The sequence below is a fragment of the Somniosus microcephalus genome, chromosome 13 (assembly GCF_052327205.1).
Source record: "Somniosus microcephalus isolate GS21.2 chromosome 13, FLI_Smic_1.0, whole genome shotgun sequence".
NCBI classification, from domain to species: Eukaryota; Metazoa; Chordata; class Chondrichthyes; order Squaliformes; family Somniosidae; genus Somniosus; species Somniosus microcephalus.
In genome coordinates, this window is record NC_140999.1 from 43,326,209 (window position 1) to 43,342,929 (window position 16,721).

Below are 16,721 nucleotides of genomic sequence, written 5' to 3' on the forward strand. Positions count from 1 at the left end.
TCGCAGAGGAGGCTGTGGAGGGCTGGGCTTGGTTCTCCAGTCGCGACGATCCAGCGCAGCGGGCTGGCAGCAGGTACGGCGCAGACCCTTCCCGGACGACAGCGGCTAGAGCCGACCGACGGCACAGAAAAAGGTCGAGCAGCGTCGATGGGGTAAGAGAGAGGGTAAAGTTCACAGGGCGCAGCCGGGGTTCAGGACCAAGCGGCGTCAACGAGAGAGGTGCGCAGGAAAACGCGCAGAGCACGGCCGGTGTTCAAGGGCTGAGCAGCGTCCACGGGGGAAGAAAGGAAGCGCGGGAGATGCCATTTGAGTCGCAGCGGAGAAGGGAGAGCGCGGGAGACGCCATTTTTGAGCCGCAGCGGAGAAGAAGGAGAGCGCGGGAGACGCCATTTTGAGCCACAGTGGAGAAGAAGGGAGAGCGCGGGAAGAAAGGAAAGCGCGGGAGATGCCATTTTGAGCCAGCGGAGAAGAAGGGAGAGTGCGGGAGACACCATTTTAAGCCAGTCTAACCACACCCAAAAATGCCGAAGCGTGGCAGTGTCACAGCGTTCGACAATGAAGTCGAAGATTGGGCGACATATATAGAATGCATAGAAGTGTACTGCAAGGCGAATGAAGTGTCAGATGCCAGGAAAGCACTGGTATTGTTGAATTCCATGGGTGCAAAAACGTACGGCTTACTGCGAAACCTAGTAACCCCAGAGAAGCCAGTGGAAAAAGATTTTGAAAGCACAGTGGCGATCCTACAGGACCACTTAAACCCCACACCACTGCTGATAGCAGAAAGATTTAAGTTTCACAAAAGGAACCAGCATAAAGATGAAAGTAATGCGGAGTATGAAACAGAACTGCGCAAGCTATCGAAACACTGCCAGTTTGGAACGGGACTAGCAGATACTTTAAGGGACAAGTTTGTGTGTGGGCTTCAAAGTGAAAGAAGCCGTTTCTGGGTTCCATCAGAAAAGGATCTTACGCTGGACAAGGCTTTCAGCATAGCAGTATCACACGAAGCAGCAGCACGGGGCGCTGCAGAGATACAACGGAGACCGCAAGAATATGGCACAAATGCAATGTCATATGGAGCAGTGAAGTGTTATCGCTGCGGCAGAACAACACACGACCATAAGGATTGTTGGTTCAAGGACCAAGTGTGCAGACAGTGTGGAAAAGTAGGACACATAGCAAGAGTCTGCAGGTCGGGAAAGAAAACCAGCAGCAAGAAATCTCCACAGGAGAAGTACAAAAAGGTACATAAGGTGACGGAGAGTAGTTCAGACGAACAGAAAAGTGATAAAGACTCCGGAAGCAAGGAGCTGGATTGTCTGAAACTACATAATGTGATCAAAATGGAGGATCACCAAACTATCTGGGTCACGCTCAAGATAGACGGAGTCCAAGTGAAAATGGAATTGGACACAGGATCAGCCCTAACAGTCATAAACCGAAGGGACTACAAGCGGCTATTCTCACATATACCCTTGAGAGATACAGAGATTGTCTTGAAGACGTACATGGGGCAAAAAGTCTACCCCAAAGGAAAAATAAGGGTGAACGTGATATACAACGGCAAGGAAACACCAAAAATGGACCTATATGTATTGCCAGATGGAGGACCACCATTACTAGGACGTGAATGGATCCGGAAGATACAGCTAGATTGGCATTCCATACAAGCACTGGCGGTAGACGCCAAAAAGGATGACGACGTCACACCTGGACGACTGTCAAAAATGCCAACTGACGCGCAAGAAGTGTTCCAGGAGGGCCTCGGAACACTAAAAGGCATAACAGCGACGATCAAAATAGAGGAAAATGCAAGCCCAAAGTTTTTTAAGGCCAGACCGGTGCCTTATGCGATCCGCCCAGCCGTCGAAGCAGAGCTGGAAGGGTTGGAACGTTCTGGAGTACTGTCCAAAGTGGACTGGAGCGAGTAGGCTACACCCATTGTTCTTGTAATGAAGAGGTCGTTGAGTAATACGCCTGGGGAACCAAAGAAGGTTCGCATCTGTGGGGACTTGAAGGTGACAATGAACCCAGTCCTTCACACGGTACAATATCCGCTTCCGCGGATTGAAGATATTTTCGCCTCGCTATCTGGAGGAAAACGCTTCACTAAGATTGATCTGGCCCAGGCGTACCTGCAAATGGAGGTAGAAGAAGCCTCGAAACAGTACCTCACGATCAACACTCATAAAGGTCTCTACCAATACAACCGGCTGGTGTTCGGGGTAGCATCAGCTCCGGCTATTTGGCAAAGGGCAATGGATCAAGTCCTGCAAGGGATTCCAGGGACCCAGTGTTATTTGGACGACATCCTGGTCACAGGTGAAAATGACAGTGATCACCTCGCCAACCTGGAGCAGGTGCTCACTAGATTGAAGGAATATGGTCTCCGAGCTAATCGCCACAAATGCGAGTTTTTCCAGAAGCAGATCTCGTATTGTGGCCACGTTATTGATGAAGAGGGGTTACATAAGTCCCCTGAAAAGATTGAGGCAGTAGTCAAGGCTCCAGCACCGGAAAATGTGTCACAACTGAGGTCGTTCCTCGGGCTGGTGAACCACGACCATAAATTCATGCCGAATTTGTCTACAGTACTACACCCACTGAACACCCTACTGCAAACGGGGGTACCATGCAAGTGGAATGACGAATGTAAACGAGCTTTCCAGAAGTGCAAAGAATTGATCACATCAAAAGAGGTGTTGGCTCATTTCAACCCAGCACTATCAATTCAGTTGGCGTGTGATGCATCACCCTATGGTATTGGTGCGGTGCTGTCGCACAAATTCCTGGACGGCTTGGAGAGGCCAGTAGCCCTTGCGTCTCGGTCACTAACCTCAGCCAAGCGTAACTACGCCCAGATTGACAGGGAGGCCCTCAGCCTAGTGTGGGGATGTGGTAAACCACTGTATACCTGTCTGTATGTGTATGTGTATTCCACTAGGTACAGGTCTGGACATGCCTCGGCTGACTCCTCCCACTATTCCAGGTATATAAGTGACTACCTCCCAGTCCCTTAGTATTCTGGACGGGTCAACCACTCGAGACAAGACCTTCATTCTTTAGTTAATAAAAGCCTGGTTGTTACTTGCTCAACCTCAGCCTTTTGAGTAATTGATGGCGCATCAGGGGAGTAAAAAAGTTCAATCACTATCTGCACGGGCAGAAGTTCACCTTGCTGACTGACCACCAACCACTTGTCTCTATCTTTAATCCAAAGAAGGGCGTTCCGGTGATGACTGCACAACGGCTACAAAGATGGTCCCTTTTTCTAGGGGCGAACCAATATGAAATCGAGTATAAGGGCACGCAACAGCATGGAAACGCTGATGGGCTATCACGCCTGCCACTGCCTACTGCGGAGGAAGCACCAGCAGTGGACCCTGTCGAAATATTTTATTCGACTATAATTGAACGCTTGCCAGTAACTAACGCGGATATAGAGAAGGAGACCCGAAATGACCCGACACTGTCTCGGGTATATGATTTGACGGTGAAGGGATGGCCAGCACATGGCGACTCACTGTTGCCAGCATTCTCATCCAGAAGAGAACAGCTGTCAGTATGCCAGGGGACCTTGATGTGTGGATCCCGAGTGGTAATTCCACCCAAGTTAAGGGAGAGAGTGCTCAGTGAGCTTCGCGAAGGCCATCTGGGAGGGGTGAAAATGAAAAGCCTTGCTAGGGCTTGTGTGGTGGCCGGGGATCGATCAGCAAATCGAGGACCTGACAAAGAGCTGCTCAGGATGCCAGAAGGTCCAAAATGCACTACCACATGCCCCTCTACACCCATGGGAGTGGCCCTCCTCTCCATGGCAACGGGTGCATATTGATTTTGCTGGTCCATTCATGGACTCAATGTTCTTAATAGCCGTGGATGCGCACTTGAAATGGCCTGAGGTGATCCAAAGGTCCTCCACCACCACGGAGAAAACAATTGCAGTCCTACGGATCATATTTGCCAGGAACGGCTTGCCAGAGCAGATTTGCTCTGATAACGGACCACAGTTTGTGTCCGAAGAGTTTCGGAAATTTATGAGAAGGAATGGGGTAAGGCATTACACATCCGCCCCGTATCATCCAGCCACAAATGGATTGGCTGAGAGGTTCATACAAACCTTTAAAAAGGCAGTAAGGGCCATGTGCGATGACGACATTCCACTGCAGCATAAGGTGGACAATTTCCTGTTAGCCTACAGAAATGCGACACATGCAGTTACCAACCAGACCCCGGCCATGATGTTCTTTAACCGAAGGTTGAGATCTCGTCTGGATTTGCTCAGACCAAATGTACGAAGAAATGTTGAGAATAAGCAATTCCAGCACATCAATGAGAAGCCGACAAGGAGCTTCAATGTAGGGCAACCAGTCTTGGCCCGCGACTACCGAACAGAGAAATGGCAACCAGGAACGATATGCACACGGCAGGGGCCACTAATGTACACAGTGGATGTTGGGGAGAACATTGTGAGACGCCATGTCGACCAGATCCTAGCATCACAGGAACGAGTCAACCCCATGTCTCGCGTACCTGGTGATGAACCCGACATACAGGTAGCATCTACCCCAGAAACAGTAGCATCGGAAGCTGATGAACCAACCGACGACAGGGGGGCAGAATCGCCTCCGCACCAAGAGCAAGACACTCAGGAAAGGCGCTATCCAGAAAGGATCAGGAAGCCTCCCCAAAGACTGAATTTATAAATGGACTATTTTCAGTTAATGTTGCATGTTAAAAGTGTTAACTGTTAAATGAATGTTATGGTACTATTAATCTAAAAGGGGAGGAATTGTAGTGTATGTACCTTTTAAGGGGAGAACTACTTTTTACAGCTCCTGTATACTGTAGTACTGGCAGTGACCACACCTGTATATAAACCCTGAGTAGGGATCTGTATTTTTAGTTTGAGTAACCCTCATCCAGTAAACACCTGTTGATTGTTCCTCTGCAGTCTCTGTCGATTTATTGAAGGACACCATACCTCAAAATTCACGGATTTAACAGTGATGATTGACCTTCAACAACCACAACCATCTTCCTTCGTGCTAGGTATGACTCCAGCTAGTGGAAAGTTTTCCCCCTGATTCCCATTGACTTCAATTTTACTAGGACTCCTTGATGCCACACTTGGCAATAAATGCTGCCTTGATGTCAAGGGCAGTCACTCTCCTCTCACCTCTGGAATTCAGCTCTTTTGTCTATGTTTGGGCCAAGGCTGTAATGAGGTCTGGAGCCAAGTGGTCCTGGCGGAACCCAAACTGAGCATCAGTGAGCAGGTTATAGGTGAGTAAGTGCTGCTTGATAGCACTGTCAATGACACCTTCCATCACTTTGCTGATGATTGAGAGTAGACTGATAGGGCGGTAATTGGCTGGATTGGATTTGTCCTGCCTTTTGTGGACAGGACATACCTGGGCAATTTTCCACATTCTCGGGTAGATGCCAGTGTTGTAGCCATACTGGAACAGCTTGGCTAGAGGTGCGGCTGGTTCTGGAGCACAAGTCTTCAGCACGACAGCTGGGATGTTGTCGGGGCCCATAGTCTTTGCTGTATTCAGTGCGCTCAGCCATTTCTTGATATCGTGTGGAGTGAATTGAATTGGCTGAAGACTGGCTTCTGTGATGATGGGGACCTCAGGAGGAGGCTGAGATGGATCATCTACTTGACACTTCTGGCTGAAGATGGTTGCAAACGCTTCAGCCTTGTCTTTTGCACTTGTGTGCTGGGCTCTGCCATCATTGAAGATGGGGATATTCATGGAGCCTTCTCCTCCTGTCAGTTGTTTAATGGTCCACCACCATTCGCGACTGGATAGGGCAGGACTGCAGAGCTTTGATCTGATCCGTTGATTGAGGGATTGCTTAGCTGTGTCTATAGCATGCTGTTTCCATTCTTTAGCATGCAAGTAGTCCTGTGTTGCAGCTTCCCTAGGTTGGCACCTCATTTTTAGGTACGCCTGGTGCTGCTCCTGGCATGCTCTTCTACACTCCTCATTGAACCAGGGTTGGTCCCCTGGCTTGATGGTAATGGTAGAGTGAGGGATATGCCGGGCCATGAGGTTACAGATTGTGGTGGAATACAATTCTGCCACTGCTGATGGCCCACAGCACCTCATGGATGCCCAGTTTTGAGCTACTAGATCTGTTCTGAATCTATCCCATTTAGCACGGTGGTCGTGCCACACAACACGATGGAGGGTGTCCTCAATGTGAAGACGGTCACAGCTACCAATGCTGTCATGGACAGATGTAATTGTGACAGGTAGGTTGGTGAGGATGAGGTCAAGTAGGTTTTCCCTTGTGTTGGTTCAGTCTGGCAGCTATATCCTTCAGGACTTGGCCAGCTCGGTCAGTAGTGGTGCTACCGAGCCACTCTTGGTGGGGGACATTGGAGTACATTCTGTGCCCTTGCTACCCTCAGTGCTTCTTCCAAGTGGTGTTCAACATGGAGTACTGATTCATCAGCTGAGGGAGGGCGGTAGGTGATAATCAGCAGGAGTTTTCCTTGTCCATGTTCAACCTGATGCCATGAGACTTCCTGGGATCTGGAGTCAATGTTAACTCCCAGGGCCACTTCCTCCCGACTGTATACCACTGTGCCACCACCTCTGGTGGATCTGTCATCTGTCCTGCCAGGGATGGTGATGGATGAGTCTGGGACATTGGCTGAAAGGTATGATTCTGTGAGTATGGCTGTCAGGCTTGATTAGTCTGAGGGACAGCTCTCCGGATGTTAGTGAGGAGGACTTTGCGGGGTCGACTGGGCTACACCCGCCTTTGTCGTCTCCGGTGCCGAGTGGGCCGTCCGGTTTTATTCTTATTATTGTTTCTTGTAGCGGTTTGTTACATTTCAGAGGGCAGTTAAGAGTCAACCACATTGTTGTGGGTCTGGAGTCACATCTCGGCCAGACTGGGTAAGGACGGCAGATTTCCTTCCCTAAAGGACGTTAGTGAACCAGATGGGTTTTTACGACAATCCGGTAGTTTCATGGTCACGATTACCGATACTTGATTTTTATTCCAGATTTATTTAATTAACTGAATTTATATTCCACAGCTGCCATGGTGGGATTGGAACTTATGTCTCCAGATTATTAGTCCAGGTTACATAGCTCAGTAATATAACCACTGTGCTATCATTCCCAAGTTATGAGCAAAGGTTTGATAAGCTGAGACTTTTCAGCCTGAAAGAGATGTCTCGGCAGGTATACAGATACTTAATGAGATAGAGAAAGTAAACCTGGGACAATACCTTCGGGTGACTCGGATAGAGTTGCCAACTCTAGTTGGACGTAATCATCACATGACCTCTCCCCTCCAACCACCCAGCTCAGTCAGGGAAACAGCCTTTTTCCCCACTTCAAATATTTTTTATAAATAATAAGTGTTCAAAGAAAATTAAAAAAAACATGCAATTTATTTAATGCCCCAATGATTTTTCTCACAGGTTGCTCACAGCAGTGTCCAGATGATTAATCTTTAATTCCTGAAGACCAGGACAATCCAGGAGATTTGGCAACCCGAACCCCAGGGCAGCAGGGCATGAGCGACAGGGCCAGAGCTGTTGGGGGCAAATTTAGGACAGCTGCCGGGAAATATTTCTTTACACAGCTGGAATGGAGTTACCAGGAAGGGTGGCTGAAGCCAGGGCACTGGTGTGATTGAAGAAGGAGCTTGATGCTGTAATGGGAAGGTGGTCAGGTTGATCTTGTAGAAGGATGGGATCAAAAGGACTTGGGTCTTTTTTATCTGAACTCATTTTGTGCCCTAGAGACAGAATAACATTTTTAAAAACTACAGTGCGAGGAAAAGACCATGAAAATGCAAATATTTCTTGACTCACTGCTCTGCGGACAGATGGGACACGAGTTCGAGATTCCCGCACCGGGAGTTCCAGATCTCAGTGAGGCCATTCCTGGGGGGACTCCTCTCGATAAAGAGTTATAGAGGGAAACGGCTTATGCTGCACACGCTCATATCTCCCAGCAGGAGAGGCCTAGGAGTTCAGGCCTCGCCTGCTTGCCTTCTCGGGGAATAATGTGTGACATGATTAAAGGGTTGATTTTAACTCCTGGCAGGAAGTTGGTGGGAGAGGACGACATTCCCGCCCAGGAGTTTGAGTCGGAGGCTCGGCAGATTTGAACTGCTGGGCCTCATTTGAAAGCTGCTTGCCTATTTTTGGCAGAAAGTGGCAGTTAGCCTGTGGGCGGGCGACAAAGATTGGGCACCAAGAGATGTCTGGGAGAGACATGTTGCAAAGGTCTTGTGTGCTGGAGGGAGGGAGCCCGTGGCAGGAGGGGCCTGCACTCCTTCTCCCCCTGGTCCCGGTAAGGAAAGTTTATTCACTTAGCCTTCAGTGGCCTTGCTTGCCGAGATGAGCTTCCAACCACATATCTGCTCCATCACCAAGACCGCCTACTTCCACCGCCTACTTCCACCTCCATAACATCATCCAACTCAGCCCCTCCCTCAGCTCATCTGCTGCAGGAACCCTCATCCATGCCTTTGTTACCTCTAGACTTGACTATTCCAACGCACTCCTGGCTGGTCTCCCATCTTCCATCCTACGTGAACTTGAGCTCATCCAAAACTCTGGTGCCTGTATCCTAACTCGCACCAAGTCTCGTTCAGTGCTCGCTGACCTATATTGTCTCCCAGTCCGACAACGCCTCAATTTTAAAGTTCTCATCCTTGTATTCAGACCCCTCCATGGCCTTGCCCCTCCCTATCTCTGAAATCTCCTCTAGCCCTCCAACCCTCCTGCACTCTTCCAATTCTGGCCTCTTGCGCATCCCTGATTTTAATTGCTCCGCCATTGGTGGCCGTTCCTTCAGCTCCCTTGGCCCTAAACTCTGGAATTCCCTCCCTAAACCTTTCCACCTTTCTACCTCTCTCGTCTCCTTTAAGATACTGCTTAAAACCTACCTCTTTCATCTGTCCTAATATCTCCTTATTTGGCTCAGTGTCAAATTTTGTTTGATAATGCATCTGTGAAGCGCCTTTAGACTTCTTACTACTTTAAAGGCGCTTTATAAATGCAAGTTGTTGTTGCGACCACTCACTCAGGAGCGGGTTAAAATGCCGTTGGTGTCCCGTGTATGTCATGTGACCATGATTTGAGGCTCCCGCCAAAACTAGCAGCGTTAAAATGGGGAATCATCGGGAACCGAGTGGGAATTGGAAACGCTCCATTTTAAGTGCTTGCCTGTTCCGTTCCAGCTGAGAGGGGAAGAGTTAGAATTCCCTGAGATTCACCTGTAGATGCGCAGTTGAATAGGCCAACAAGCTGCTTAAATGAGAGTTAAGAAACACACTAGTTTGTCCCACATAGCCTCTTTCCCTCTTGTGATTTCAGATATGGGGAAGTACGAGCTTACAAGGGGAAGACAAGCTTTGGAGATCCGGAGCAGCCTGTCGGAGAGACGGTCATTGACGGATAAAATTAACCCACCCGACTATCATGATGCGTATTCAGCCAGGAACCTACAGTGGGCCAAGGCCCATGGTAAGAGGGTGTGCTCGCTCCTTTTAATGCTCCAATTTGTGTTGCATGTTTAGCTGTCCATAGAACTTAACGCTTCATAGAAGGGGAAAGTAATTCTCTCAGGCTTGGCATTCATTTCATAAATTTCCACCCCCCTCCCCCAGCTGAATGTCTGTGTCTGTGCTGGGGGAAGGCACCTTAAAGAGCAAGTGTGCTCTCGTGTCTTGCCCAAATGGCTGTTGTTCACCTGGGACCTTAACGGTACGTGTCAGCAGGCTGTTTGAAGGATATCATAGCCACGCCCGATGCTGTCCTCACCTGCTGTCCACACCGGGCCTGAGCCCTGGTGGACTTCCTCCTCCCTAACCCAGGGCGCTGAGGCAATTGTAGCCCGTACTGCTGCCCCCCAGCAGAATTCAGCTCACGCGGCACAACAGGAATCGAACCTTGAACCTTCCTGTTCTATGTGGTTCAGTGCCACACTGGGGCAGTGCATTTAAAACGTGTGCCAAGGCTCCCAGAAACATATGAGGCAAACCAGTTATTGGTGTCTAAATGGTGCAGCCACCTTGTTACAACCATTGTTTTAGCAAACCCAGGAACTGAATGGTGGAAAGGAAATAACTCTCCCTGAGAGGGGACGGTGATGTTGGTTCCTGGCATCAGGGATTCAGGAAAGGTTCAGGAAGTTGGGTTTGTTGTTTTGTTTGGAAAAAGGGAAACTTCAAGGTGGAGTTTTCAAGGTTCAGGAGGGATGAAACAGAATTGGTCGAGGCAGATTGTTTGCTGTGGGGAAGGGTTCACAAACGAGGCTAGGAGTAAGAAGGGAAATTGGAGGGAACTTTCACACCGAGGATGAAGTGAATGGAAGGGGAGGAATGGTGATTCAGGAAGCAGAGGTTGGGTGGCACCAAGCTTGGGTTTTAAAAGCCTGATGAGAGGACTATGACCGTAACCCTGGGGCCACGTGCAACCTTTGAACCCAGCAGTCCAGCCCTCGAAGCCCAGGTAACTCAGTCCTATTCACATGTCCTTGGCACATTGGATCCAAAACTGGCTTAGTGGCAGAAGGCAGAGGGTGATGGTGGAAGGTTTTTGTGACTGGAAGCCTGTGTCCAGTGGGGTACCGCAGGGATCGGTGCTGGGTCCCTTGCTGTTTGTGGTCTACATTAATGATTTGGATGTGAATGTAAAAGGTATGATCAGTAAGTTCGCAGATGACACGAAAATTGGTGGGGTGGTAAATAGCGAGGCGGGAAGCCTCAGGCTACAGGACGATATAGATGAGTTGGTCAGATGGGCGGAACAGTGGCAAATGGAATTTAACCCTGAAAAGTGTGAGGTGATGCATTTTGGACGGACTAACAAGGCAAGGGAATACACAATGAATGGTAAGACCCTAGGAAAGACAGAGGATCAGAGGGACCTTGGTGTGCATGTACATAGATCCCTGAAAGCAGCAGAACAGGTGGATAAGGTGGCTAAAAAGGCATATGGGATACTTGCCTTCATTAGCCGAGGCATAGAATATAAGAGCAGGGAGGTTATGATGAAGCTGTACAAAACGCTGGTAAGGCCACAGCTGGAGTACTGTGTGCAGTTCTGGTCGCCACACTATAGGAAGGATGTGATTGCTTTGGAGAGGGTGCAGAGGAGATTTACCAGGATGTTACCTGGGCTGGAGCGCTTCAGCTATGAAGAAAGACTGGACAGGCTGGGGTTGTTTTCCTTGGAGCAGAGAAGGCTGAGGGGGGGCCTGATTGAGGTATACAAAATTATGAGGGGCATAGATAGGGTGGATAGAAAGGAACTTTTCCCCTTAGTAGAGGGGTCAATAACAAGGGGGCATAGATTCAAGGTAAGGGGCAGGAGGTTTAGAGGGGATTTGAGGAAAAACTTTTTCACCCAGAGGGTGGTTGGAATCTGGAACTCACTGCCTGAAAGGGTGGTAGAGGCAGGAACCCTCACAACATTCAAGAAGCATTTGGATGAGCACTTGAAATGCCATAGCATACAAGGCTACGGACCAAATGCTGGAAAATGGGATTAGATTAGACAGGGCTTGATGGCCGGCGCGGATGCGATGGGCCGAAGGGCCTCTTTCTGTGCTGTATAACTCTATGCTTATATTTCTTATTCAAAAGTTTGTTCTTTTTGAACTTTGTGGGCCTGGAGCTTTGGAAAGGGCTGGTCTTAGTGCTGTTGCCTCATTGGTGGATACATCCTAAATCAGAACATTGAGATTTGTTAGTATCAGTAACTTCTGATATATGCCAATTAATGAGAACATGGATTTAAACTTAATATGTGGCCCCTGAGACTCCATTGCACGGAGCCCAGGAAGGCACAAAGCTCAGGCATTCCCTGTTGTAGAATGTAGGAAGAAATAAAGACCGAGACAGGTGAGGAGTTCTACAGTTTTGAGGTTCTGGGAAAGAAAGAGGTGGAGTAGGGGATGATGCGATGAGTCTCAATGTCGGGGAGGTTGGGGTGTTTAGGAGAGGTGAAGTCCTCTACATGAGATCAGAACGCTCACACTGTCCAACGGGTCTGTTCTTTCTAGTTCTTCCAGAGAGCAGGTACGTCCATTTTGAATGCGGAGTCGTGGTTCGCCTGGGATTTGCAGCCGAGTTTTCAAACATTATGGTTATTTACACCAGGATAGTGCAAACTCCGAGGGTCATCACTAAATGTGAAGCCAGACTGGCTGATTTTTCAGAGGTAAGGAACAACACAGAAGGCTCCTCCGCATTCTTCTTTTTAAGGATCACTCGCACTACAACCAGAATGTTGGTGTGAAATGGTTTTGCTTCTCACTGGTGCGGCAGTAATGGTGTAAATGCGGCCTGAATCCAGCGTCAGGCCCAACCTGACCCCAGGGTGAAGCGGAGGCAGACTCCAGGAGGAGGCAGTCTTGCTCCACTTTGCTGCGGAGACAGTTTGGGCCTTCACACCCAATGTAAGCTACAAGTTTAGCATTGGTGCAAAGCTTTGCACTGATACTGAACTTGTGGCGTGTAAATGCACCACACAATTGTGATGGAATTTTCACCGGGACAGTGCACAGCGATCTCCATTGTCTTTGTCTTTGGAGGTTGGGGGCTCCACCTCTGGGGAGGGGGCAAGGCGCAGCCAACATAAAAGAGAAATATCTGTTGCTGGCTGCAGCTGTGCCCAAGTATGGGCCTTGCCCCAGTATCGGCGAGGAGGAAGGGGTCCATGCCCAGAATCATCAAGTTGCGTTTGTGATTTGTGACCAGCAGCATGTGTACAAACTTCATGGCCTCGATTTTAACTAACCCGCGGAGTTGGGATTGGAGGCATGCGGGGGGTTAAAGTCCCGAATTCGGGGGTCCCGACACCATCCCGTCCCCAACCCGCCTCCATGTAAGTTTCAAAGGAGGCGGGGACCCGCCTACCCGAGGCGGGAAGGGATTAGTGACAATTAACTGCCTGTTAACAGGCAGTTTTTAGCCTAATCCCTATTTTAAAGCTTGAAGTGTGGGATTCCCGACGGCTCCAAACCACGCCAAGTTGGAGGAGTCGGGCCGTCGGGTTGAAGGACTTGGAGGGGTCGAGATGTCGGTGTTCAGGTGAGTGATGGGTGCATGAGTGCAAAGGTAAGTGTGTTTGGTGTGTCTAAAGCTTGTAAAGAAGTTTAAATTACCTGTACTTACCTTTTTAGCCTTCCTTCCTCTCGGTTTCGGGAGTCCATCATCTAACCGGCACAGAAAGCAGAACGGCTGCGAACTGTCAAAAGTGACAGCCTGCAGCTTTCTGTGCAGGAGAGATTTCTAACTGAGTCTGGTTAGAAGTAAGACTGTCAGTGTTTGACAGCTTCAAACAGCTGTGAAACACTGATATTTCATCTGTCAAAACGTCTTGACAGATGAAATTTCAGTCTGTGACGTCACCTGTTGCCGGGTGGCCCTTAATTGGCCTGCTGAGCCCACTGGGCGGGCTCAACAAGGTCAATCAAGTTAAAATCGCGTGGATTGGCCGCATCTCCATGGAGGCGGGACTACAACCCCGAAAGTTGTAGTCCCGCCTCCTTCCTGACTTCTGAGTGAAAATCACCCCCCATGTGTGCGCAGTAATTCCTCGCTGCTGATCTCCACATCCACACCACACTGGTACCAGTGGCAAAGAGTACAGAGGGACTGAGCACAAGTACCACTTGGAACATTTACCCCAGGTTCTTGTCATTCTAAGAGACGGCGAACTCCTCTTAGGAGCTTGCACTTTCATTGTTCTCCCAGTAACCTAATGGGTAAATAGCACCAAGCCACACAGATCAGAACATCCAGGGTTGATCCCTGGTCTGTGCTGAGGTAGCTGCTCTCAGTTGTAGGAGTAATTGAGATTACAATAAGCAGGGGAAAAGTGAGCCAGGGTTCCTGCTCCTCATTGCTACCCAATGACTCCTGCTGGAAAGTGGTGTATAGGGTCATGAAGATTGTCCGTGAGGTAGTGGAGAGCAGCCAACCACACCCCAGCAAGAGAGTCAGTGCTCTTAGAAGAGGGGGAGGGGGGGGGGAATACAATAAGGAGCCAATCTGGAATGTTTCAGTGTGTGTGGCTTGGCGCTACGCTCGTGGGATGATCTCGTTTAAGGCAACATTCTGGTTCTTTAAATGTCTTTCCTCTTTAACTATCTGAATCATAGGACCTGGATGTGGACCTCAAGCATACAAACAAAGGCTGTCCTGAGGAGACGGGCAGCATCCTCTTCACCTTCAGGAGCTTTGACTTTCCCGATCAGTGTCTCTACACCAGGCTTAGTGGCCTGCAGAAGCTGAGGGTAAGCACCCACTCCCAGAATCCATCACAACACCTCCTAAACTACCAGCTTGCATTTATACAGCATCAACATGCCCCACAGTGCTTTACGTACAATATTACCTTGCGCAGTATGTTATGTAGGTTAATGCTGCAGCCATTTTGTGCATAGCAATGTCCCACAAACAGCAATGAGATGAGTGAGATTTGGCTGAGGGAGGAATGCTGGCCAGGACAACTGGGAGAACCCCATGCTCTTCAAACAGTCCTTTGGGATCTTTAATGTCCACTTGAACCAGCAGACGGAGCCTCAGTTTAACATCTCGTCCAAAGGACAGCACTCCCTCAGTATTGCACTGGCGTGTCAGCCTAGATTATGCATTAAATCCCAGATTGGTCTTGAACCCATGACCTTCTGACTCGGAGGCAAGACTGCTATCAACTGAGCCAAGCTGACGCATTGGCTTACTATATAACCAATAACTTTACAGCTCCCCATTGGTTCAGTAAGTAAATGCACCAGTGTGGTATTAATCAGGAAGCTCCCAGTTTTGATTCTTGGTCCATGCTGAGTTAGCTGACCTCAGTTGGTGTGTCACAATTGACCTTGGTGTCCTTGAGTTATGGTGGGGAACAAAATGAGCCAGGATTCCTGCTCCTGACACTGCCCAGTGACCCTTCCCAGAAAGTCTATGTATGTGGTGTTGGGCGTGGACCCTACCAGGCCAATAAGCCTAATGACACTCACTGCCTAGGGGCACACACACTAAGAATGGCAGCTTGGATGAGGTGCTGGATGGTGGAACTAAACCCCAATGAGGAGGGGGGAGGAAGGAGGAAATTGGGGACAAAATCATATAAATAACTTGATTTTCTGCTTTTTTTCTCCCTGTTAGAAGGAGCTGAGCTTTTCCATCTGTCTGCAGTATCAGTATCAACAAATGGAGGATTCCATAGATGAGGAGAAAGTTATCAGTATTGGAAAGCCCCTCGTCTCTAAACTCAACCTGCATGGATCGGAGCACCAGAGTGACTACTTCTCAGTTTACGGCTCATTGCGAAGTTCCTCAAGTGAACCTTCACAGATGTTGATTCGCGACACGAGCCTCGCTTATTCCTCGCTACCAGCCTCTTTACACACCTCCAATAGTTTGAACATCCTTGAGGGTTACACTGATTTACACAGATACAGGAACAAATCCACCAATCTGAACTACAGCACCCAGGAGCGACAGGACCGGGGCCAAGTGTCGGCGGGAGCTACGCCTGGGCTAATGGCCACCGAGACCGTTGAGGGGATTACTGCTCAGTTTAAGTCTCTGAGATCCTCCCAATGGTCAAGACACTCTGTGCACACAACGGGCATCAGGAGGGACAATCAGTGCGATGCTGGAGAACTTCATACCAATGTGCAAAAGAAAGACTTTTACACATATTAATTAGAGGGGCAGGAGACTGATCGTGGAACCCACATTGAGGGAGAGACATTGAGGACAACATTTGAATTTTTGTGAGACTATGTACTAGGCAGCTTACCATTTTCCAGTTTTACCCAGTCCTTCCCGACTCTCAGCCTAATGTAGTTCCACGCGGTCTTTTCCTGGGATACCCTTCCTCAGGATCTGACAGCCATGCTCCATACCTCAAGATTGGCCTATCAGAGATAAAGGGAAGGGCATTCCTACTGCTAGCAGGTGGGCCACTCTGGTAATGTCAAGCAAGCCTTACAGAACGCCACTGAAGCACTGGTGTTAAACCCATCCCATGTGATTGCAGATTCAAATGTCAGTCAACACCAGGACAAGCATGGCTGATCTTTCAGTGTACTGCTAGGACTCTTGCCAGTTTATTGCGTTGTGATAGTTACTGGGTGTAAAATTTCCTTTTAACTGCTCAAGAGGTCTTGACATACAACAATTCTGGTATCATGGGATGTTAGTATCCTTGTGTGTCAGGGACATTTAACAAAACAAACGATTAAAATAAAATGATGACAAAATACATGTGTTTTTCACATTCAATTTTCCATAACTTTCTAATATTATAATGTAGGATTTTCCAAAGCAGCCCAGCTGTATATTATTAAACCATGCAATACCAGGCCAGGCGATCTCTCAATGCCTTTGTAGCAGAACACGTGCACAAACTGGCTGCCGTGTTTCCTACATTATGACAGTGCCAACACTTCGAAAGTACTTCATTGGTTGTAAAGTGATTTATGATGTCCTGAGGTCATGAAAGGCACTATATAAATGCAAGTCTTTTTTTCTTTTTGCAAGTATAAACCTCCATAAACACTGTACTCGTGTGCATACACATGCACTCTCACACACACTCGGCTGAATTTTGCTGGTGCTCAGGAGGTGGGTTTGGAGGCGGGTCCACTGTCAAAATGGCAGTGATTGACAGCGGGGTGGAAGTCTGCTCTGAACCCGCCTCCTTGTTAATTTCCCAA

At 48.7% G+C, this 16,721-nt stretch overlaps 1 protein-coding gene across 1 annotated transcript in view; it reads left to right on the forward strand.

Annotated features, from left to right (window-relative positions):
• Positions 1–16,437, forward strand: part of malt2 (MALT paracaspase 2) — a 92,744-nt gene extending 76,307 nt beyond the window's left edge. Inside the window, exons 13-16 of the mRNA XM_086004842.1 lie at positions 9,359–9,508; positions 12,051–12,208; positions 14,154–14,288; positions 15,163–16,437. Of these exons, the coding sequence (XP_085860968.1) occupies positions 9,359–9,508; positions 12,051–12,208; positions 14,154–14,288; positions 15,163–15,705 (986 nt within the window). The 3' untranslated portion in view covers positions 15,706–16,437. The remainder of the gene's footprint in view (positions 1–9,358; positions 9,509–12,050; positions 12,209–14,153; positions 14,289–15,162) is intronic.
• The last annotated feature ends 284 nt before the right edge of the window (positions 16,438–16,721 follow it).